At 42.4% G+C, this 24,064-nt stretch overlaps 1 protein-coding gene across 3 annotated transcripts in view; it reads left to right on the forward strand.

Annotated features, from left to right (window-relative positions):
- LOC101672852 (putative tetratricopeptide repeat protein 41) overlaps positions 1-24,064 on the forward strand; it is an 84,688-nt gene that overhangs the window by 7,100 nt on the left and 53,524 nt on the right. For all 3 annotated transcript variants that reach the window (XM_045084768.1, XM_045084770.1, XM_045084769.1), the window contains exons 2-5: positions 5,866-6,853; positions 10,400-10,580; positions 13,678-13,892; positions 22,666-22,826. In XM_045084768.1, coding sequence (XP_044940703.1) covers positions 6,052-6,853; positions 10,400-10,580; positions 13,678-13,892; positions 22,666-22,826 — 1,359 coding nt within the window. In that variant the 5' untranslated portion in view covers positions 5,866-6,051. The remainder of the gene's footprint in view (positions 1-5,865; positions 6,854-10,399; positions 10,581-13,677; positions 13,893-22,665; positions 22,827-24,064) is intronic.

Here is a 24,064-nt window from a genome sequence, read left to right on the forward strand (position 1 = left end):
CATTTGAATATAGAAATTTTTAAGCCTTAAAATATTGAGAGAAATTTCTGTAAAAGGTCAGAGGAACTTTGGACCCATTAATAGGTACTTTCATAGCTTTTAGTTATAAAGTTCAGTGATATATGGAGTAATGCTGTTGCGCCTGCTATATCACAAAATATGAAGGCAAACATTTGCAGTAAAGGTCATATTACAGTTGACAACAATAGGAATAGCAAACATTGAGGGCTTAGTATGGACCGTGTAGATTATAAATAAATTAAACAGTGATAACTTGTTTTAAAAATCTGTTGGGCAGGATATTTCTTTTTTCTTCTTCTTCTTAAAGATTTTATTCATTTATTTGACACAGAGAGAGATCACAAGCAGGCAGAGAGGCAGACAGAGAAAAGGGAGGGGGGAGCAAGCTCCCTGCTGAGCAGAGAGCCTGATGCGGGGCTCGATCCCAGGACCCTGAGATCACAACCCGAGCCGAAGGCAGAGGCCCAACCCACTGAGCCACCCAGGCACCCCACTGGGCAGGATATTTCTTTATGAGAAGTCCATTTTAGCAGTGTTAAAACAAATTTTAGCACAATTAGGTGCTTATTATGCTAAGTCTCATTTAATCCCGTCATGGATGTGGTCATCCTTTCCAGATCTACAGGTGTCACAGTCCGTTTGAGGCAGGGTTTATGGGACTCCAACACCCAAGTTCAATCTCCAGGAGTATACCCATTCCGATTGATGGCCCTTACTGCTATCAGATGGGCCAGGGACAGATATTAAATAACTTTGATTTCCTGGTGTACATGTTGGGGCTTTCAATTCTGCTTCAGTCTTTTTGATTAAGCAAGAGAAAGTTAGTTTGGTACAAGTTTGTCTTAAATGTCTCTCTAGTAAGTACATGTTAATCTATTCAGTAAAAAGAGAAGTATATCTAACTAGAATTTTTTTTCACACTGTTTGCTTTTTAAGGCATTTATTTTTATGGCTACCATCTATTTGTGGCATATGATAAGGATTTTGCACTTATGGTAATAATGAAGCTTCTGATTAAAATTCTTTTTTGTACTAAATTGTTTTAACAATTAAAAGTCACATCTTTTCTATATTTTCCTTCCACTCAAAAATAACTCCTTCCATTTAGGTTCCTCTTGCTCCCCCCCTCCCCTGTCTTAATCCCCTTTTCTGGCAAAAACTGGCAATTGTGCAGCAAGGCGTAGATATTATTTTTTATTTTATTTTATCTTTTTTTCCAGCAAAAACTAGCAATTGTGGAGCAAGGCATAGATATTATTTTTTATTTTATTTTATCTTTTTTAAAGATTTTTTTAAAAAATATTTTTATTTATATGTTTGAGAGAGAGAGCACGCTTGTGAGCATGAAGTTGGGGAGGGAGAAGGAGGGGCAGAGGGGGTGACAGCAGACTCCCCACTGAGCAAGGAGCCTGACGTGGGGCTCAATCCCAGCACCCTGAGATCAAGACCTGAGCCAAAGACAGATTTTTTTTTAAGTTTTTTTTTTTATTTATTTGACAGAGATCACAAGCAGGCAGAGAGGCAGGCAGAGAGAGGGGGAAGCAGGCTCCCTGCTGAGCAGAGAGCCCGATGTGGGGCTTGATCCCAGGCCTCTGGGATCATGACCTGCGCTGAAGGCAGAGGCTTTAACGCACTGAGCCATCCAGGCGCCCCCAAAGACAGATGTTTAATGGATCAAACCACCCAGGCACCTCTAAGATTTTATTTTTAAGCAAATTCTACATCCAGAATGGGGCTTGAACCTACAACCCTGAGACCAAGATTTGCACACCCCGCCAACGGAGCCAGCCAGGTGAGCCAGCCAGGAAATAGACATGCCATAATCTGCTATAATTAGCCATTCTGACACAGCTACCATACCATTATTCTTTCCTGGTTTTTTCTCATGTGCATTTTTTCTAATGATTATAGTTAACATTCATTGAATATTTGTTATCGGTGCTATTCTTAATATCTTGCCTCTAATAACTTGTTTGATCTTCTGAACTATTTTTTTTTAATTTTAAAGATTTTATTTATTTATTTGACACAGAGAGAGAGAGAGATCCCAAGCAGGCAGAGAAGCAAGCAGAGAGAGAGAGAGGCAGAAGCAGGCTCCCGGCTGAGCAGAGAGCCTGATGCAGGGCTCAATCCCAGGACCGTGAGATCATGACCCAGGCTGAAGGCAGAGGCTTAACCCACAGAGCCACCCAGGTGCCCCGATCTTCTCAACTATTCTATGATATAGATAGCATTATCCCTATTTTGCAGATGAGGAAACTGAAGCATGGTGAGATTAAGAAACTTACTAGAAGAACTTGAATCCAGGGAATTGGGCTTCTGAGCTTGGACTTTCACCACTTTACTGTGCTGTTTCCCATACTTAGCTGTGTTTTGTTGCTTTTTAAGGCATTTATTATTTTATTATTTATTATTATTATTTTATTATTATTATTTATTTTAAGGCATATATTATGACCTATAGTTTTTTTTTCTTTTTAACTAACCCTTATAAATATTTTCCTCTTGCTCGTCCTCAGACTTTTTAAGAAATAACTTTATCTCAGTATAATTTACATAAAATTTAAATACACCCATTTTAAATATGTTCAGTTGATAAATTTTAATGACTGCCTATACCTAACCACCACTACAATTAAAATTCCCGGGGTGCCTGAGTGGCTCAGTAAATTAAATGTCTGCTTTCAGCTCAGGTCATGATTTCAGGGTCCTGGGATTGAGCCCCACATCGAGCCCTACATCAGACTCCCACTCAGCAAGGAGTCTGCTTTTCCCTCTGCATCTTCCCTCTGCTCGTGCTCTCTTTCTCTTTCTTGTAAATAAATAAAATCTTTTAAAAAAATTTCCATTGCCCTAAAGAGTTCTCTCACGACCCTGTCAAGTTATTTCCTTTCCTACCCTCCACCCGACAAGCAGAAATCTGCTTTCTATAACTGATTTTTCTTTTTTTACTTCCTTTTCGACCCACAAATTTAGAAATTTGGAAATGTAATATTTAATTCCCAGAGTTTGTGAATTTTTCAGGATCTTTCTATTAGTTTCTAATTAATTTAACCATTGTGGTTAGAGAGCACACTTTATATGGTTTCAGTTCTTTCAGATTCGCTGAGTTTTGGTTTGTGGCCCAGAATGGAGGTCAGTGAACATCATTTAAAGGGCCAGATAGAAAATATTTCAGGCTTTGTACTCAATACCTGCACACAGGCTCAACTTCTCAATTCTGCTGTTGTAGCACAAAATACATAATATATGAATGGGAGTGTTGAAATCTCTAACTATGTTAAAGGTCTGTCTGTTTCTCCTTTCATTTCTGCCATTTTTTAAAGAAGATTTTATTTATTTATATGACAGAGATTACAAGTAACAGAAAGGCAGGCAGAGAGAGAGAGAGGAGGAAGCAGGCTCCCTGCTGAGCAGAGAGCCCAGTGTGGGGCTCCATCCCAGATCCCTGGGATCATGACCTGAGCCAAAGGCAGAGGCCTTAAACCACTGAGCCATGCAGGTGCCCCTCTGCCAGTTTTTGCTTTATGTATTTTGGAGCTGTGTTATTAGGTGCATACACTCTTAGGATTGTTATGTCTTCTTGGTGGACTGGCTGCTTTATCATTATGTAATGTCACTCCTAGTCTAGTAACGCCCTTTGTTCCAAAGTTGTCTTTTCCTGATAAACTTCTCTAGTTCACAGGATTCATACCCCCATACTGCCTGAGGTCTGTTTAATATATTTTGTCCAGTGTTCTAATTTTCTGAAGAGAATAGGTAAGTCTAGCCCCTATCATTCTATCATGGCTACAAGCAGAAGTCTGTAACCATCTTTTTTTTTTCTTCCCATAACTGTCTTTTTAACAGATATACAAGCTGCCACCTGTGGTTGTACTTTTGTCCTATTAGTTATTCCCTTAACAAAAAGCAAAGACCACTTAGTTTACTTGCTTTTATCATTTTTTTCCATCATAAACAATATAATGACATTTTAATGGCTATAGTCTCTCGCTATTTTGATTAGTTCCTTGGAGAGATTCCCAGAAAGTAGAATCACTGAATCAAAAATTGTAAACATTTTAATATATTTTGAAATATATTATCATTTATTTTCCAATATACCTTGCAATAGCTTTCCAAAATTACCAGTTTACAGTTCCATAGCTATATATGACATAAAATTTCACCAAAGTTACATACTTAAAAATGTATATCATAGCTTTAAAATTTTTTTTTGAATTCTTGAAAGGTTTCATGTGCTTTTATATGTATTCTTGTATTGTTTTTTTTTTTATCTGTTTGTATCTTTTGCTTATATGTCTACTAGGATGCCAGTATTTTTTTTTTAAATAAAGATAAACTTATTTGTGGCAAATATTTTTTACAGTCTGTTGATTGCCTTTTAAGTCCTTTCAAAATGTAACTGTGTCTGTCCATCCATTGTGACTTCTTCTACAGCTTGTAAGTTTTAGAAATCCTCTCCAGGTTTGATAAATATTTAATTATATTTTCTTTTCATTGAAAAATTATGTTGAAATTTTCATTCAACAAATATTTACCTATCACCTACGCTTAGCCAGTCATTATACTAGGTATTGAGAATATGGTAGAAACTAAAATAGAAATGATTTCTGATTGCATGGGACTAGGAGAGGGTGGATATTTGCAAGGACTGATAATTTAATTCCAGCCTCCTACATGGCAGAAGAGAAGTCTGTTAATAAAGCACTCATGACACCTATTCTGTCATTTTTTTTTTTTTTTGGGTGCAGTAGTGTGAGAGTACAGCTTGAACTGAATTTTTTCAAGTTGCCACCTCTTTATTACAATATTATTTATTGGATAGGCATTTCCACCCATTGATTTAAGGGATTTCATTATCTCTGTAATATAGAGATACTGTAAAGTATTTGTTCGGGAGTCAGGCTAACCTGTGTTTAGATCCTGGCTCTCCGTTCACTAGCCAAGTGACTTTGGACATGTTGCTTATCCTGTTTGAACTTTTGTTTCTTTGACTGTAAAGTAGGGTGGCAATATTAGCTATTATTGAACTACTGTGACAATTCAAAGTAAAGGGGTTAAACTTTTTGAAAAGGTACTGCATTATTCTTGTCAAGGGATTGTGATGAAAAATTGCCATATACATGATAAAATGATGTTTCTTCTTAGGTGGAGGCAAAAACATAACCCAAAAAGTAGTGCTTGGTATGGAAATGAGTTGCATTAAGAAAAATCTCCTAAAAAGGGTCGTTTTCATTTATTTATTTATTTTTCTTCTGAGCAAGGTGCAAGCGTATCTACATCAGTGTTGGAGGGTGTGTTTTTTATCTTTAGCTCAGTGGAATTGAATTCCTAGCTCATGTAGGTGGATGGAATTTGTATGAGTCTGTTCAATTTAAGATTAAAAAAAAAATGGTTGCAGAACTCCGTGAAGGTCTTAGATCCCAACTTCCTCGTGTCTCTTAGATGCCTGGAGCATTACTGATCTCGGGCCTTGTTACACTTTGGTATCTTCTTCTTATCCCAATCTCGACTTCATACCTATTCATTCTTGCTTCTGACCTTGGTCATGGGTCTTGGCTAATTCAGCTCGTAGATACATAAGGATCCTTCTCTGGGTTTGTCTTCCTTTTCACACACCCAGGAGGTCCCCTTGCATGATTTACAAATTTATAGGGGGCAGAAGTAGCAGTGGGTGGAAGGAATACTGGGAAGGTGGAATGTAGTCTGGGGAGAGGGGGAGAGCCTCGGGTCCAGTGCTTGCTCACCTTGTGGTTCTCAGCTTGTCAGCAAAAGCTATGGGGGAGAAGGGGAATGTGAACTTCCTTTAATCCTAAAATGAATTTTTTTTTTCTTTTTCAGTCTTCCACTAGATTTTCAAATCTGATTTGCCCGTTGGTTGGCACCTCTCACCTTCACATGTCAATAAGAAAGAAACCATTTTGGGGAAAGTTTTCAAAGTGTTTGTAACTAACATAATTAGGAAGAAGTCTTAGAAGCCGTGGAGATTGGCAGTTATGCCGGGATGAAAATGGTTGTATTTTAAGCATGATGTCATTCCCTGAGCAAAGTGGAATAAGCCAGAAGGCAAATGTAGATAAGTATGCCCAATTTGTCTTAAAGTTCCAGAAACCCATTCAGCCTTACATCTGCTCAACTCTGAATGATTTTCAAGAAGAGAGAGACTTTTTGGCAAACTACATCTTTCCTCAGCTTAATGAGCTCTGCATTTCCCGGGGCACGTATTTCAAAGCTGTAGACCTGAGGTGTGCAGCCTTGATGGTCCCGCCGCCCTTACCCTCCAACCTGTTTAGACAGCATTCTTGTCTCCACGCCCAATGCCTGAAGCTCTGTCTCGACTATGTGAACAGCTGCTTTCCCTTTCTCATCTGCATGCTGGGTCAGACGTATGGGGACTTTCTCCCTGACCATGTGCCTTTACTGTTCTCCAAAGGAACTGACTTGTCAAGTTTATCCCCAATCGAGCAGAATCTCTATGTTGCTGCAAAAAATGGTTATCCGTGGGTCCTGGAGAATCCCAACTACAGTTTGACGGAGTTTGAGATCATCCAAGCGGCATTTCTGAATAAGTCTCAATTTCAGTATTTTTACTTTAGGACTGGACCCACGCTGCTGAAGACTTTAGATGAGGAAAAGGAGAGGCTGCTCTCAGACTCTCTGAATGATGAAGAAAAATTAAGGGTTGGCAAGCTTAAGGCCAAAATTATTAACAAAGGACTCCCTGTCCGATTTTATAAAGACCTCCACGAGTTGGGTGAGCTGGTTTTCAAAGACTGGTCAGTTGTGATAAAACAACTTTACCCAGCCACTTTCATGATCGAGCATATGGGTGAGTAACTATGGAGATACAGCTAAGTGTCTTATCAACATAAAGTTAGCGTGTTTTGCATGTCTTCCTTGTAAGAAGACTTTTGCAATGATTGAAAATATTCTGTAAGCATTTAAAGTTGTTACTATATTTCTGTAACGTGCATTTCTCCATTTGAAGATTTTTGAAACTGGAAATAAGAGCAAATAAAGGGTCATGGAAGATTATTTAGGAATTCCAGGAGCTCGGAGAAGGCCTCAAATATCTGGCAGTTAAGGCAATAGATCTAGAGCAAAGTTTCTCAGCCCCAGCTGGCTGTCCCCCCCCTACCCCCCCACTGCCATGGGACATTTGGCTTCGTCTGAAGTCATTTTGGTGTCAGAGTTGGGGGAGTGCTCCTGGCACCTTCGTTGGTGGAGGTCGGGGTACTGCTAAACATCCCTCACCCTTACTGCTCAGTAGTCCGTGGACCCGCAGCGTTGGCATCACCTGGGAGTTGATAGAAAAGCATTCCAGGTCCACTGAATAAGGGAGTAGATTTTATAAGATGACCAGGGGAGTTGCATACACATTAAAGTCTGAGGAGCACAACTTGCTATCCTGCCTCTAAATGAAGTGATTACATTTATTTTTGAAGGTAGCATCTTGCAGACACAGAAAGGGCAGAGCAATATTAGAGTATGGCAGAGATTTTTCACCATTTTGGGTCTGTCTTTGGGATGCCCTTAAAAGTATATAAAAAATAGGATGTTTATGTGCATATGTGTGTTGGGGGGTGAGTAAGAAGATGGCCTGTGTCTTTGATCAGATTCTCAGAAGGTTCCATGACCCAGAAAAGGTTATGAATTACTGTTGCAAGGGCCCCATTAACATGAGATTGCAAAGTGATGGCAGGTGGTGCATTCCCAAATGCTCTCAGGGGCCTTATGGCAGGGAGCAGGTGGATCTTGGTGAACTGAGCAGGACAGAGTTGACTCACCTAAACTCATTCGAATGCAGGGTTGGTGGGGAGGGAGGCGGGTGGCGAAATCCCACTGGTGCTGATCAACTCTGCCTACAAGCCAAATCATTTTGGAGTCCTAGAAAAGAATAGTGTGTCAATCATAACTCTTTGGGTTGTAGGTGACTCAAATTGCCTGAAACAAAAAGGGAATTCATTTACTTATATAACTTTAAAGCCTAGGATTAGGTCTGGTTCAACTCAGGCTTAAGCAGTGGGTCAAACGGTATGACTTGCCCTGGTTTCTTACTGTTTATCAGCATAGCTCTGCCATCCTGATACTGCCTCAGTTCCTTGCTCCTTCATCATGGAAGGAAGATGGCTGTAATAGCTCCACGTTCAAGTCCAGCAGAAGTGGCTCAAAGTCCTAGCATCGAGTCTTTTTGTCTCTGATTAGCCTGACTGGCACCATATGCTCGTAACTGGTTAAATCCCTGGTGCCAGATGATGCTCTGATTGGCTAATCCTGGGTCAGATGCCCCGTGGAGCTGGAGGTGGAGTCAGACCCGCTGGAAGAACGTGAATTGAGAGTCAGGACAGGTGGGAGGGACACTGGATGGTGATCTGCAGCTGTTAAGGAAACTAGAGTAGGTGAATGGGTGTTGAGTGCCCCCAAAATATCCTGAACATTTACTACAAGCTTGGAGTTTTGGAATGTCTAGGGACACTCATGTTCTCAGACCTCAGATTTTTCAATTCCTAGATGTGTGTGACTCTGAGCAAACGACAATATTGGCAAGCTGTCGTTTCTTCTTCTACATAATGAGTTAACATTCACCACCTCGAGAGTAATAATGTGTGTAAAATAACTAAAAGCCATGTCTGACGCGCGTGAGGCACAAAGTAAATAGCTGATGGGAACGATAGCAACAAATGAGTTCTGGAAGAACAGATGATTTGGCTAATGCTCGAAATATGATGATTAGTGATATTCTTTGACTAATCTCAGTCTGAACTGCATGTATAGATCAATACTTCCTAATGTGTTCAAGAATCAAGTCTGTCCAATTATCTTTTGATCTCTCTGATACAGGATGGATGGTGGGGTCGTTGGGAGTAGGGAGGGAAAAAATGAAACAAAATGGGATTAGGGGAGGGATGGGACAGGGGAGGGAGACAAACCTTAGGAGACTCTTAATCTCAGGAAACAAACTGAGGGTTGCTGGGGGATGGGGGGTTGGGAGAGGGTGGCTGGTGATGGACATTGGGGAGGGTATGTGCCATGGTGAGTGCTGTGAAGTGTGTAAGACTGATGATTCACAGACCTGTACCCCTGAAGCAAATAACACATTATAGGTTAATAAAAAAAAAAGAATCAAGTCTATTTGGGTTAGAGACGGGATATTTCTCCATAGTATTCTCCTTAGCCTTTGATTTTAGTTATTACTGGAAAAAATAGCTTTAGACTTTTGTATAACATGTGGACTAAATGTGTGAATTAGAAGTTACAGAATGGATATATTATTTTAAAAAGGGCTTTAGAAAGAAGTGCTATATTATTTTTCTTTTGTATCTTTGATACCCTTTTACCACCCAGGGAGTTCCAAAATCTGATGGGGGTGAGGGATGGGTAACAAAAGATATTTGGGAAGCCAGTGTTTATTGTAAGGCAATGTGGACCTATTGGTTCACACTCTTAACTCATAGAAACAATGTCTGAGTTCCTTGAAGATGCTTAAGATTAATGGGTAAGGTTCAGGTTTACCTCAAGAGACCCATTAGACTGTGGGATCATTCTCAATTCTAAGATCTTGAAATTTGAAGCTGACTTTGGCCAGACTCTAGGTCTTCCAGGTCTCTTTGGCTTTAACTAGAACCAGAGGGCCACCCAGTTAACTGTAAGGTACAAGGGGAGTATCTCGGGAACCTACCTGGCATTCATTTTCTTGTATAACATCCTCCCTCCATTAAAAACAAAAAACAAAACCCTGAGGATATAAGTCTCTCCAGAGACAGAAGGGCATTTTGGCAGTCCAGAACACCTTGACTTTAATTAAACTGCACGTTTAGAATTACAGTAAATTGAAACTGGAAGGAATCACTCAGAGATCCAAGTGTCTAGTCCTGCCCCTTAGTTCACCAGAGAGTTTAAGGGGCTTGCCCAGTGGCAGAGTTACATCCGTACCCATGGTTGTCATTGCATTAGGGCATCTTGTCCAAAAATATGCCCCACTCTCCCAACCCCTGCGATGGATACACTTACATACATTTGCTACAAGATTGAATTAGGTAACTTCATACTAGATAACAATCTAAAAAGATGAGGGGAGGTATGCCACAAACCCAGTTTTTTATTTTTATTTTTTTTGCTCTTGTTATTCCCAGGTCAAGAAATAACTTGGAAACCTAAGTAGGATTTCATATACAAATAAATAAGATTAAATTGCTTGCCTGTTGTTTGCTTTCAGTAGAATATGAAACAGGCTGTGAAATACGATGCCAGCATAGGGAGAAGGTGATAAGGATCCAGAAGGGGAGATACCTTCCTGGGCATTTATAATAACCATATGTAGTGGAAAATGTGAAACAAATGTGAGGTCCTAAAACTTATCTTTCTGTCTATAAAGACTATAAGCACAACTTTGAACGTTTCTATCATGAAGAGTTTACTGAGAAGTGCAAGCAAGTGTTTGTAATTTCCAAGGAATCCAATAGAACCTTTGAAATCTTGGAAAGATTTGCCTTAAAGGATGTGGGATTTGATTGTAACAGCGCTGCACCTGGTTCCAGCTTGGACTCTCTTCTCAGGTAAGATGTCAAGAAATCTCAAGCCTTTTTAGGCTTGAGCAAAATAGCCTGACTTGAGTAAATATGATCCCTCAAATTTCAGCTGTCTTCCCCACCTCCCCTTTTCTATGCCCAAAATTCCTGCAGGAGTGGCCCCAAAAAGCCACCCTTGGTTTGGAATTCCCTTATCAGATGCCAGTCTGCCTTTGCAAAGTTTTCATGACTATTTCACTTCCTTTCTTCCAGTCTCCTCAAGGAGATGATAAACTCTGGAGGGCAAAGCGCATGTCTCCTGCTCCACCCCACCCTGCTCTAAGTTGGTCAAAGTGATTCTTGACAATGATGAAATGACTTTAAGGAGAAGAAAATCAGATCAGAAAATATGAATAATGCATTTTCTACAGTGTTATATAATTTACAAAGCATTTCCACATACATCATCAGCTCATTTTTAATTACCTTGAGATATTCAGCTCACACTATTGTTTGTGTTTGTGTTTGGAACGGAATTATCTTACCAATGGATGCACTCATTGTTGTATCAGTGTCCTCCACATCAAAACCCCTGTTTTCCCTCCCCTACCCCCACTGCGGGGTAGAGCTACCAACAGCTTTGTGGTTCTGGGAACGCGTGCCAAGAGGAAGACAAGTTATTTGGTTAATACAACATAGAGCCCAGGCAAGGCTTTAAAAACGTAACAGGGGTTTGAATATATAGGTCATACGTTTAAAAAAAAAATCATAGATTTGAATAGGCAAATCCATAGAGACAGAAAGTAGGTTAGTAGCTGGCAGGTTATGAGAGAAGAGGAGAAACAGGAAATGATGGGTCTGGAGTTTCTTTGGGGGGTGCTAAAAATGGTTTGTAATTAGTAGTATTTGTACAACCGTGTGAATACAGTGAAAACCACTGAGTTGTACACTGTAAAATGGTGAGACTTGGGTACGTGAATTATATCTCACGTAAGTTATAATTTTGCATATTTCAGAGTAGATGAGAAATTTGAAGATTTTTATTGCAAGATACAAGTCCCAACTGTGCCCAATTAAATACAATAATGAAACAAGCCCTTTGAAATTAGCTGTGTGGAAACAGGACTTTGACATTTGGAAACAATGCTTTGTACTGTAAGTTCCCGAGTCACATGTAAGAGGTAACAGAGAGGGGTGTTCTTTTGAAGTTTGAAAGCATTGTCCTAACAACTGACCATCTAGAACAATACCCATAGATTTCTTTGCACTGTTTTCATTTTCTATTTGTTCGTAAGAAGAACTCATTCGGACCCTGGCTTAATTATGTCGATGGATTATATTTGTATTTTTGCTTCATTGACTTTACCTGCTAAGAGCCAAGGAGTATTCTAGACATAGGGAACATAGTAGTGAACAAAGAGACCAAACTCCCTGCCTCCACAGAGCTTACATTATGGAGCTAGGCAACACACATGGCAAATATGGAAAACATGTAATGGTTCACTGCCTTTAGTGCTATGGAGCAAAATATAAAACCTTGGCTAATCCTGGAAGCAGGTGAGGAAGCGAGCTATGCAAACACGGATTGGACAGGCATTCCAGACGGAGGGAACAGCAAGCACAGAGGTCCCGAGGCTGGAGGAATGGCAGGGAGGCCAGGCAGCTGGAAGGAAGTCAGGGCTGTAGGGCGGGTGGTAGGGAATGAGGGTGGATGTGTCATGGAGAGGGGGAGGGTGTGGGTCTTGTCTGGTCTCACAGGTCCATGTAAGGAGTTGGGCTTTTTGCTACTTTTACCACAGAGCAGTGACATATGTCACCTATCTGGACAAGCTCACTCTGGCTACTTGACTGAGGAGAGACCAAAAGAGGACAAAGGTGGAGGTAGGACACCAAATCGGATTCTGCCATTCAAATTTGATGGCAAAGTAATTAAAGCAATAACACATCGACTCCTAATTCATCATAATGGAGGTGGAATTCTCATGGAGTAATTTCTATTAAATGATCCCAACCTGCTTTAATTTCCCTATTTTATTTTATTTTAAAGATTTTATTTATTTATTTGTCAGAGAGAGCAAGAGAGAGAGAGCGCACACAAGCAGGCAGAGAGCCAGGCAGAGACAGAGGGAGAAGCAGTCTCCCTGCTGAGCAAAAGCCCGATATGGGATTCGATCCCAGGACCCTGGGATCATGACCTGAGCTGAGGGCAGCGGCTTAACCGACTGAACCACCCAGGCATCCCTAGGTTTCCTATTTTAGTGGATCTTTAGGCTGATAGCCCTCTTGCTTTGCCCCACCTCAATGTCAGGCTTATTTATTTGATTTCATTCACTCATTCAACAATTTATGATCAGTTACACTGCCAGTCACAAGCTAATAGTGAGTAAGGTAAGCCTGCTAACGGCCTCTGTGAATCTTCCATCCATAAAAAAATCACGAGAACCATACTTATTAAACCACAAATGTGTAAGCAACAGGGTTGGAGTCTATATGTAGTGATACCAGTGGACCTGGGATTCCTCTGCATATCTGGAAATTCTTCACTACAAAACTTAAGCAACGGGACAGGTTATACTGTGCCCATGCCTGTTCAGAGAAATCACGTTTCTGCAGTTCTATGAGCCAAAACACCCTGGGAGAGGAGCAGGCGATGTCTTAGTGAGTTACTAACAATTGTAATTTCCAAAGTCATGGTAATCAGGATTCATGGGAATCCCTGGCATACGGATGCTTCTGTTTCTTATCCTCTGATGTGATGTTCGATGGAGGGCCACTTTGGTGATGGTGGCTCTGACCCAGGGAAGGGCTAAGCAAGGCAGCTGTAGGGGCAGTAGACTGATGTAGAAGAGCCTCCTTCCCTGGGCCTTTGGGCAGGTTGGGCCCTTGATGAACCCCAGGTTAATGCGGGACGACCCTAGGACCTGTGTAGCTGGAAGGGGCTTCCAAGGTTACCATCTCTCTCCTGTTCTAATTTTACACAGGACAGAGCTAAACCCCAGAGGGAAAATAATTTACTTGGAGCCAACTGAGGCCAAAGTTGAGACTAGAATTTCATATCTCTTAGAGACGCAGGAAATTTTTTTCTCCCTTCCTCCCTCCATTTGTAAATATTCTTGACTACATTTTGCCCCTTTATTTTTTTCAGAATAAATCCTCTTCCAGTTTACAAGTCCATTTTGCTCTTGTCTGGAGAACGTGGTTGTGGGAAGTCTACTCTGATCGCCAACTGGGTGAATGATTTCAAAAAGAAATATCCCAGCATGTTGATGATCCCTCATTTTGTGGGGAGCACTTGTGAGAGCAGCGACATCATGTCCGTGATACATTACTTCATCACAGAATTGCAGTACGAAAACTACGGTACTGGAACCAAGCCTTTAGCTTTGGCGAATTTTTGTTAGAGATTAGATATTCCGTCTGCTGTTCCAGTAGCTGTTTTCATCTTGTTCTGGTGTAAACCCTGTATTGTCTCGCTTACGTGACCTACCCGCCTCTTTCCCTCACCGAATTCAATTTCCTTCTTTCTTTTTCTTCCTTCCTTCTTTCACCAAATGTTAGTTGAGCACCGTTACGTGCCAGAGCACTAGGCAGCGGGGATGCGAGAGTCAATGAACAAATGAACAAAAGTCCTTACCCTCATGGTGCGTTTATGTTATTGGGGTGAGGGAGACTAAGAGTTCACCGACTAAAAACGTAATACAGAATGTGGGATGTAAGTTCTATGAGGGAAAACAAAACAGAGCAAGAAGGGAGGCAGCGTGTGGTGTGTGTCAGAACTGTTAGGTTTTGAAAGTTCTGGGAAAGTCTCGCTGAGAAGACATTTGAATACATACTGGAAGGAGGGAGTCGAGCAGGTACCTCAGGGATAGCATTCCAGTCAAGGGAAGCAAGGACAAGGCCTCCGTGACAGGACGCGCCTCCCAACTATCGCTCCTCCTGTTCGATTCCGTCCCTATTTCTCGAGCGTGTTCGTTTACTCACGTGCTTGTTACTCACTTGTGACTGAGTACTGATTGGTTGCTTGGTCTGTGACAGACACTGCCCTGGGTTCTGGGGATGTCTGCCTCAGGCCGGTAAGGACATGGCTCCCACAGATATGATGTTCTCGTTGAGGAAGTAATAAACGCCATGCAGATTGGTGTGGTAAGGGGGTGGGTGCTCACTAGGTTGAGCGGTGTAGGCCTGCGTCTCTGTATTAGAATAACTCTAGCTGCGGTGACAGCTAAGTCCCGGTTCAGTGGCTTCTTGAATGAAGTCTTTCTCTCGCTCATGGAACCATCCAGTAAGGGGATCTTAGGTAACAAGTGTCTCTCCTCCATGTGGTGATTTGGGGACACAGGCCTTGTCCCTCTTGAGGCTATGTAATCCCCTAGGGCCTCAGAGTCCTTTGCCTTTGGCTAGAGGAAGAGGAAAAAGAGGGGAAAAGGCACACCTGTTCCTTTAATTTGTTGGCCTGGCAGTGATGCAGATCACTTCACGTGTCATTCTTTTGGCAATAACTTGGCCACCATGGGCCTACATGGCCACACTGAGGGTCAAATGGGGACAAAATGCTGACTCTATTCCAGAAGGGGGAGCATGGACTTATCCTTAAGTAGCTCTCTGCTATACTCTGTGGAGCTCTCACAGACACGGAGTAGCTAACCACATGGAGATTAAAATGTTACAGGCAGAGAGAACAGTTAAGGTAATCCAGGTCCTAAGCCAGAAACAAAGGTGAGTTGGAAAGAAAAGCAGGTCAGTGTGGCTGGCAGGGGAGCCCTACCAGACGGAGCAGAAGGCGAAGACCAGACCACTTCGGGTCTTGGCTTTTTTGCACAGAATGCTAGGTTCAGATTCTGTTGAGTACAGTGGGAGGGCAGTGGAGGATCTTGACCAGGGGAGTGGCTCGAATGATTGATACTTGGAAAAGATCTGTCAGTCTGATGTATGGAAAATGGATGTAGGGAGCAAGTGTAGAGGCTCATTACAGGCTATTGCAATGGTCCCAGCAAGTGATGGGGGTTCTTTGGGGAGGGCAGTAGCAGAGGAGCTGGAGGGCTTTCACTGGACTGAGAGTCTCCTGAGGAACTAAATGTGGAGCTTGAAGGTCAGGAGGTATTGAGGATACCTTTGGGAAGTAAGACAGATGGTGAGGGCTGTGAACTGAGATGGGACATTATCAGTGGGGTGGGGACAGCACGTTTTGAGGGCAATCAAAAGAGTTCTGCTTTGGATGAGAGCTAAGATACAAGGTGTGTATGGGGAATGGTAACAATTATGTGGGATCTACCTCTGTTCTAGGAGCAGCCGGGGAGCCCAACTGCTACTTATTAGCTGTGTGAGCTTCTGTGAGTTATTTTAACTCGCGGTGGCTCCGTGTTCCTGTTTGTAAAATGTGGATAATAGAAGAAATGTCTTGTAGGTAGTTGAGAAGATTAACTAAGGTAAAGTATGAAAAATAAAGGTACTTAGCCCAGTGCTTGGCATGGAGTAAGCCCTGATAAGTATCAGCTATTATTATTATTGGCTGTCTGCTGTGTATTTGCGTATCTGACTCTGCCTATTTTAGGGAACTCATCTCTTCTTACGTGGGGCTTGTACCCAAGCGTGCATTTGGGTATTGAGTGGGTATGTGGGTCCCAGAATGAGTTTTGATGGACGTGTATTATCTCTATATGATGGACCAGATATCTGAGCTCCTTTGTGTGCATGTGTGTGTATGTGTGTGTGTATCTGTGCACAAATAGGCGCGTGGGCATGAGTCCTCTGCGGTTGCATTCCCCAGGGCGTGGAACTTGCGTAAAATCAAAATCAGTAGCAGCAGGTGCGACTTGTTCTAGAGGACAACCACCCATCCCACTCAGCCACAGCCCGGGGGGAGTTCAGTCTGGCCAGGCTGAGAAGATGAACTCCACCGAAGGAGCCCAGTTATTCCCAAAGCGAATTGTGATTTTAATGAGTGTATTTTTAGATGCTGAAAGCTCCTGAGAAAAACAACTGCTGTTTTCAAAACAAACAGATCTTGAGGTTGACAGTGCAGAATCCATTCAGGAACGGTGGTGACCAGCAGACCCTCAGTGGCACCTTGTGTCCTTGAAAGGAGGCCCCCACCTCACAACCAGCCCAGGGCCAAGGGCAAGGGCTGTGCTTCTGCACTAGGCCCTCCTTCGTCTTCCAAGCCGGAGCTGCTGCTTGCTGGCTGTGTGCTCTTGGGCAGTTTGCTTAAGCCACGTGCGCCCCAGTTTCTCCTCTGAAGACGGGGGTGGGACTAACAGTGCCTACGTCAGGCTGTGTGAGGAGTGGGAGATTCTGCAGGTTAAGTACTGAGAAGAGTCCCTGGCACACAGTCCCCGTAAGTGTGATTGTGTTGTTGCGGTGATGATGATGGTGACGAAGACTGGTCCTCCCTGAGCTAGAGAAAGAGGCTGCGAGCGGGGGACTGCTAAGGGAAACAAGAAACTTCTATTCATTAGCTAGACTCAGGGAGGGAGCGGCAATGCAGGATTTGCAGGGGAGCCTGGCCAGGGCGGAGGCTGAGGGGAAGCTCCGTTTGGCCTCTGCAGCCGGGAAGCTGGGCTTCGCCTGGGTGCGAGGATGCAGGCAGGAGAGGGGGAGCCATGGGAACACAGCTGGCGGGAGGTCAAGGGCTTGGGGGCACATTCAGCTTCTTTGCAGAGCGGTTCCCCAGGGCCGCCTGCCTCCGCGGGGTGCAGTCGCAGCTCCTGCGAGCGCCCTCTTTAGAAGGGACCCCCGACACGTGCCCTGTGAAGTTCTGGTTTCTGCTGCTCCGTCCTCGTCTCTGCTTGCCAGGATAGAGGAATCTTGCAGCGAGAACTGCCCGGAGCCCGCTCTCCCCACTCCCACGCCCCTCGCCTGCCGCTGATGTTCTGTGACGTGCTTCGCTGAAGGTCAGGGGAGAGCGGCTGACTTTCTTTTCTTTTTTTTAAAATTTATTTTTTATTTATTTTCAGCATAACACTATCATTATTTTTGCACCACACCCAGTGCTCCCTGCAATCCGTGCCCTCTCTAATACCCACCACCTGGTCCCCCCCCCCCCCTTCAAACCTCTCAGATTGTTTTTCAGAGTCCATAGTCTCTCATGGTTCACCTCCCCTTCCCATTTCCCCCAACTCCCTTCTCCTCTCCATCTCCCCCTGTCCTCCATGCTATTTGTTATGCTCCACAAATAAGTGAAACCATATGATAATGGACTCTCTCAGCTTGACTTATTTCACTGACTTTTTTGTTTACATGTTTCCTCCTGTTACCCCCACTACCCCCACAACCCCCGGGGCAGCCCGAAGAACAATGAGTTCCATTTACTGACTCCGCTTTCTGAGTGCCGGCTCTGTGCTAAGGACTTTATCAGCGTCTTATTTAGTTCTGTCAGCAGCCAGCACTCTCTCCACAGATGCACAGACGGGGCATGTGTGGGCACAGCCCGGGTTCAGACTCAGGTCTTCACCCAGCTCCAGGCCCTTCCTCCTTTGTACTGCTCTGTCTTGCCTCCTTGAACCAACAGAGGGACACTTTGCTTTTTGAGTGATTTCCATCGGGTCCTCTCCTAGCCTCAGTTCCCCAGAGTCTGCACTCAAATTGGTGATGTGGAATGGGCAGAAATACGAGCAGGACTTCTTGGTAGGGCTTGCTAAGCTTTGTGCCCTAAGCCCTAGGCCTGGCTGACTTGGGGTCATGGGTTCGAGCCCCACATTGGGTATAGAGAGTACTTAAAAATAAAATCTTAAAAAAAATAATAAAGAGCACCCTCCCAGTAAGAGCCTAATAGGGGCCTTCCTCCTTTACCTCTAACTTTGACCAAGTGGCAAGGACAGCCCCAGTCCCATTGTATTCTAGTTTGTGTGGGTGTCTCCCTGCAAAGACTGAGCTTGGCATCCTGGGGATCCTGTTATTATATGTGTTCTGTATCCCTTACAGTCCTGCGGGTGCACGGAGCCATGTCTATTTTTTTTTTCCCCCACTGTGGCACAGAAAAGTTTATTTTTCCAAACAAGAGAAAAAGCTTAGCTTAAAAATAATAAACATCATACTCATGCATATAAACATCAAAAATAACATATGTGTTTGAACCATGTCTATTTTATTGGATATTGTCCCACTCTGTGCCTGACACAGAGCCTGACTAATAGAGAAGGTTCTCAGTAAATCCTTATTGAATGGCAAGAGATTAACACTGCCCCAGACGGAAAAAAAAAAAATCAATCACTAAGTCCTTTTGTTACAGGGTATTTTGAAATTGTATCAATCGACTTTTTTTCTCTCCCCATAAATTTACCTATCCTGACTGGGTCTTCCAACACTTGAGATGTCACCATTTAAATTAGGCAATAGGCCACTGTCACTGAGTAGAGATAGTTTGACACTAACAGAATAAAGAGACATGTTTAGGATCATTTTCCACTCCTAGTAATTCTGACTATCTCCAATATTATTTTGAGGAAAAATCATTTGAATCACCCCCAAAATGGGATTTTTATTTTTTTTTATTTTATTTTATTTTTTAAAGATTTTTTATTTATTTATTTGACAGAGAGAGATCACAAGTAGGCAGAGAGGCAGACAGAGAGAGAGAGAGAGAGAGGGAAGCAGGCTCCCCGCTGAGCAGAGAGCCCGATGCGGGCCTCGATCCCAGGACCCTGAGATCATGACCTGAGCCGAAGGCAGCGGCTTACCCCACTGAGCCACCCAGGCGCCCCAAAATGGGATTTTTAAAATACTGAACCCATGCTTTCCTTTGTGTATACAGTTATCAACCTGTGGGTGTCCTCTTTGAGGATTCCCCCCCCCCCTTTTTTGTCTGGGGTTATTTTTTTTGCTGTTTATTCTGAATGATATTATGCTTTATGATTGTCAGGCTGTGTGTATTTCCTGAGGTTCATGTAGTTCCGTTTTGTGTCTTAGCGTCCACCAGCTTCAAGCAAGAGGTGAGCAGTGCGTGCCCTCTGCTTATGACTGCTGGTGAACCGTACGCGGTGGTAGCGACCCATGCAGCTTGAAAACTCAAATGGAGTGGTCTTTAAATGATGATGTGTTGCCTGAAGGAAAACTATTAGCAAATTGGTGTTTTTAAAGCTCCCATTGATTTGTGTTCAAGTTTCTTCACCTTCCTAGGCCTGTGTCCTCACCTACGAAATGAAGATTTGGACTAGACTACATGATTTCCAGAATCCCTCCTGCTCTAAACTTCAGTTACCTAAGGCCTAGAGTCTTGATATTGCCCATACGTTAAAGATTTGGGGAAAAAAAAAATTCCCCAAATACCCGGAAGGATGAAAGCACCAAGATTAAATGTTCTCTTCCCATTCTTGAAAAATATGTTTTATTGTGTGCCACAAGCACAAACCATCTTTATTTTTTTAAAGACATATTTTTTAAAATTATCTCTACACCCAACTTAAGACTTGAACTCATGACCCTGAGACCAAGAGTTGCACATTCCCTTGACTGAGTCAGACAGGTGCCCCTATCTTTTTTGATTCCTTCTCCTCCTTTATGTCTCACATTCATATACAACCTTCAGGTCATTAATTTTATGGCCATTTGCTAATATAAAAATATCTTTAAAAATCAGTATGTCCAGTTGTAAGATAAGTGCTGGGAATATTATGTATAGCACGGTGGCTATAGTTAATAACACTGTATTGCACATTTAAAACTGGGTAAGAGTACGTCTTAAAAATTCTTATCCCTAAAAATATATTAGTTTAAAATTCTTTTCAAAAAAATTTTTAAGTAGGCTCCATGCCCAAGTGGGATTTGAACTCACAAACTTGAAATTAAGAACCACATACCCTATGACTGAGCCAGCCAAGTGCTCTGAAAAAAATGATTTTGTATCTGTGTGGTGCTGAATGGTAACCAGACTAATGGTGGTGATCATTTTGTAGTGTATACAAATATAGAATCATTATGTCGTATGCCTGAAACTAATATAATATTATATGTAATTTCTACCTCAATAACAAGAAGACCCATGCTACCCTCTACTCCAATGTAAAAGAGAAAGATAAAGTAGTTTATTATAAAATAACATGTTCTTCAATATGTAAGTGCTCAGTGATGATTTCGGCGGAGGCCACAGAGGATTAGGCAGGTGCCTGGCTCTCTATGGAAATGACCGTGGAAGCAATAGATGTCGGGCGGACTGGCCCAGGTGTGTTATAGTCAAGGTTCGAGCATCACGAGTGATATTACTCTCAGGGTTGTGATTTTCTGAAGTGGTGAAAAAGTCTTGGTATCATTTCAGACGAAGGAATACTTCATCTTCCATCACATTACATGGTAGTTGTATTCCTAGAAAATTCCATGTGTTTTAAATCTGCAAATTATTATTATTATTATTATTTAAAGATTTTATTTATCTATTTGACAGACAGAGATCACAAGTAGGCAGAGAGTTAGGCAGAGAGAGAGAAGGAAGCAGGCTCCCTGCTGAGCAGAGAGTCCGCTGTGGGGCTCGATCCCAGGACCCTGAGACCATGACCTGAGCTGAAGGCAGAGGCTTTAACCCACTGAGCCACCCAGGTGCCCCATAAATCTGCAAATTATTTTGTATTTGCGTGAAAATGGAGTGGGTTTCTAAGTGTGGTAATTAGTAATGTTTCCCCCCTTATGTGATTGACAGAACATTGGAAAGTCAGGTGGACACCAGGACACGGCTTAATTGTGGGTGACTGTCCTGTGTTGTAGGATGTCTGGGCCTCCCCTGTTGAGTTCCACTGCTCGAATCAGCTTCCTGTTTTTTGAATGTTCATGTACTTTCCTTCCTTTCCCTCTGCCTTATCTTGCTGGATATCCTCTTGTCCTTGTCTCTAGCTGTGCATTCTCCAAGACTCATCTCAAATGTCTTCTGCGTGCAGCTTTTCCATATTGTGATGGTTCTGTATCAAACTCCAGTAAACTGCAGTCTCGTATTCTGCCTTCAAACATGGTTATTCATGTACAGAACCCGTTTTCACTTCCCTTAACTCCTTGATGTTGTATTATAAATCATTTTATCTCCTCTTGGCTGCTAGCTCAGCACCTTGCACATAACAGGCAGCCTGTAACTAGTTGTTAAATGTAATTATTCTCAGTGCTTCTAACAGAATCTTAATGCATCTGAGAGGCTAAATCCATTAAAGCTTCTTTGCATAACTTGATTTTCTAGATTCTAATATACTTAAATTTTCAAATATTGGCTTTGAAAAAGCAAGATCAAAGTTGTATGTGCTAAAATGCCTTTAGAATATTAGGTAGTTGCGGGGCGGTGCCTGGATGTCTTGGTTGAGTATCAGACTCTTGATTTTGGCCCAGGTTGTGATCACAGGATCATGAGATCGAGAGCCCTGTGTTGTGCTCTGTGCTGGGCATGGAGTCTGCTTAAGGTTCTCTCTCTCTCTCCCTCTTCCCACCGCTCCCCCTCATACACGTGTTCTCTCTCTCTTTCTCCAAAATTAATTGAATAGATCTTAAAAAAAAAAGAATATTAGGTAGCTGATTACCATTTTGGGTGGCTACTATTATGTCACTTAATAGAGTTTGAAAGTTAGTCCTCTTATTTCTCTAGCTTTGCTGGCTTGTTGCCTAATTCTCCCCAATAATTTCCAGATTCCAAAGTCTGGAGGCCAATATTGTGGGTAGAGTAATTTAGGATAGGTTATGCCAGATTTAATGTGGGCAAGGAGCGCACAGCCTACTAGGCACCAGGCGGGGGCTTGGGGACGTGATGCATGGGTACATGGCTGTACCGCCTGGGGAGGTGGTCAAGGTGCTTAAAGTGCCCCCTGACATTACAGAGCTACAGAAACTTCGCAGACCACATAGACTGGCTTCTTTCTCCTCATCCAACTCTTTGTAACATGATCTATTTTTGCATTTTGGAGAACGAGAGTAATGCTTTGGATCATACAAAATAATTTTTTATATACAATCCTGAAAATGTATAGGAGACATCTGGTGGTAAATACCATTATCTTTTTTGGGTTGAATATTTTTAGGCTGCTAATCACACATATACCTATATGTGTCAGCTGTACAGCTGTGAATAGCACTCATTGTTCCCAACCCCTTCCGCCTCCCCATCCCATTAACATATTCTAGCAGCGATGGAAGCATTTTTGCCTAATCTGAGCAAATTCCTATGCTCTAGGTACTCAGCTTGAAACCGATATTCTTAACGAAGACTCAAACGTCTTGGTCTTTCCACTTCTTGTGGAAGTCTTCATGGCTTCCATCAGTTTAAAGCCCTGTATACTTGTCCTAGATGGAATCGAAGAATTGATTGGCATTTATGGGATCTCAGGACAGAAGGTAATCTCTTTTTTAAAATCATACTTATTTTATTGCTGTTTTATAAAAAGAAAAAACCATAATTTAGAATGTACATAACATCTTTCCATTGCATCGCGTATCTGTATCTACAGGCGACTTTGCTTATGGTCACTGCTCTCCATTTTATTGAACAAATACTTCTGGTGGCACTTAGAGTGGGTCAGGCACCCTTCTAGGAACTTTAGAAGTATGAACACATAGAATTCTCGGAAGAACTCTGTGGAAGAGAGACTGTGATCATCATTCCTTCTTATGCAGAGGGGACAGCATGAGGAGATGTTAGGTGGCTTTATGGGACATCTGAAGTGGGTGGTAGACTGGGAATTCACATGTGGGTGGTCTGGTTCTAGAAACTGTGACCTTTACTCCTACTTGGGCTTTACTCCCGCTCTCACTGTTTTATACTTTTATCAAGCATTTATTGGGCCCCGAGTATTTTCTTTATGTTGTGTATTTTGATCTGCCTCATCTACACTGGTTTTGCACATACCAAATTGGTTGCTCCTTAGTTTTTACCCTGTTTGAGGTAATATTGGATCCATGGAAACTCTAAATCACCTTGGTATCAGCCATTACTTTGTGAAGCAATTTCTCTAAAACTTAAACACACATGAAATTGTAAATTATGTCAGTAATTTACAAATAATCTATATTTCTCATAGAGAATATGATGAAAGAAGAAGAGCACAGAAAATTAGGTATACTCACGGTCTCCCCACTGCTCAACATTTGGGAGCAGACCCTTCTTTTTTCCATGGATGTCTATACACACTCATTGAAGCTTATGTAAATGAAGTTACATACCATTTTGTTTTGTAATCTGCTCTTTAATTTAATACACAGCGGCCACCATCAATTCAACAAGTAACTATTGACCATTCACTATGGGAAAAGCACCATAAGCAGAGTTGGACGTGGTCCCTGCAAACCAGCAGGACTTTCATTCTGGCAAGGGACGGCCGATGTTAATGACACGATTACACCAATGAGTATAGAATTACAGTTGTGACAGGGGCTGCCAAGGGTCTGTATGTAGCGCCGTGAGAGCCTCTAATGAAGGCACTTGGTCTTTGGGGAAGGCTCCCTGGAAGAAGGGCTCCAGGTAGAGGTCTGTGGGAGGAGGACGGGCTATCCTAGATGTCCTAGGATATTACCTGCACCAGTGTCGTGCAGTGGTTGGGAGCTTGCCTGGGGAGTCAGACCCTTGGTTTCAATCT

The sequence above is a fragment of the Mustela putorius genome, unplaced genomic scaffold (assembly GCF_011764305.1).
Source record: "Mustela putorius furo isolate JIRA1106 unplaced genomic scaffold, ASM1176430v1.1 tig00000788_pilon_pilon_pilon, whole genome shotgun sequence".
In the NCBI taxonomy this organism is placed as follows: domain Eukaryota; kingdom Metazoa; phylum Chordata; class Mammalia; order Carnivora; family Mustelidae; genus Mustela; species Mustela putorius.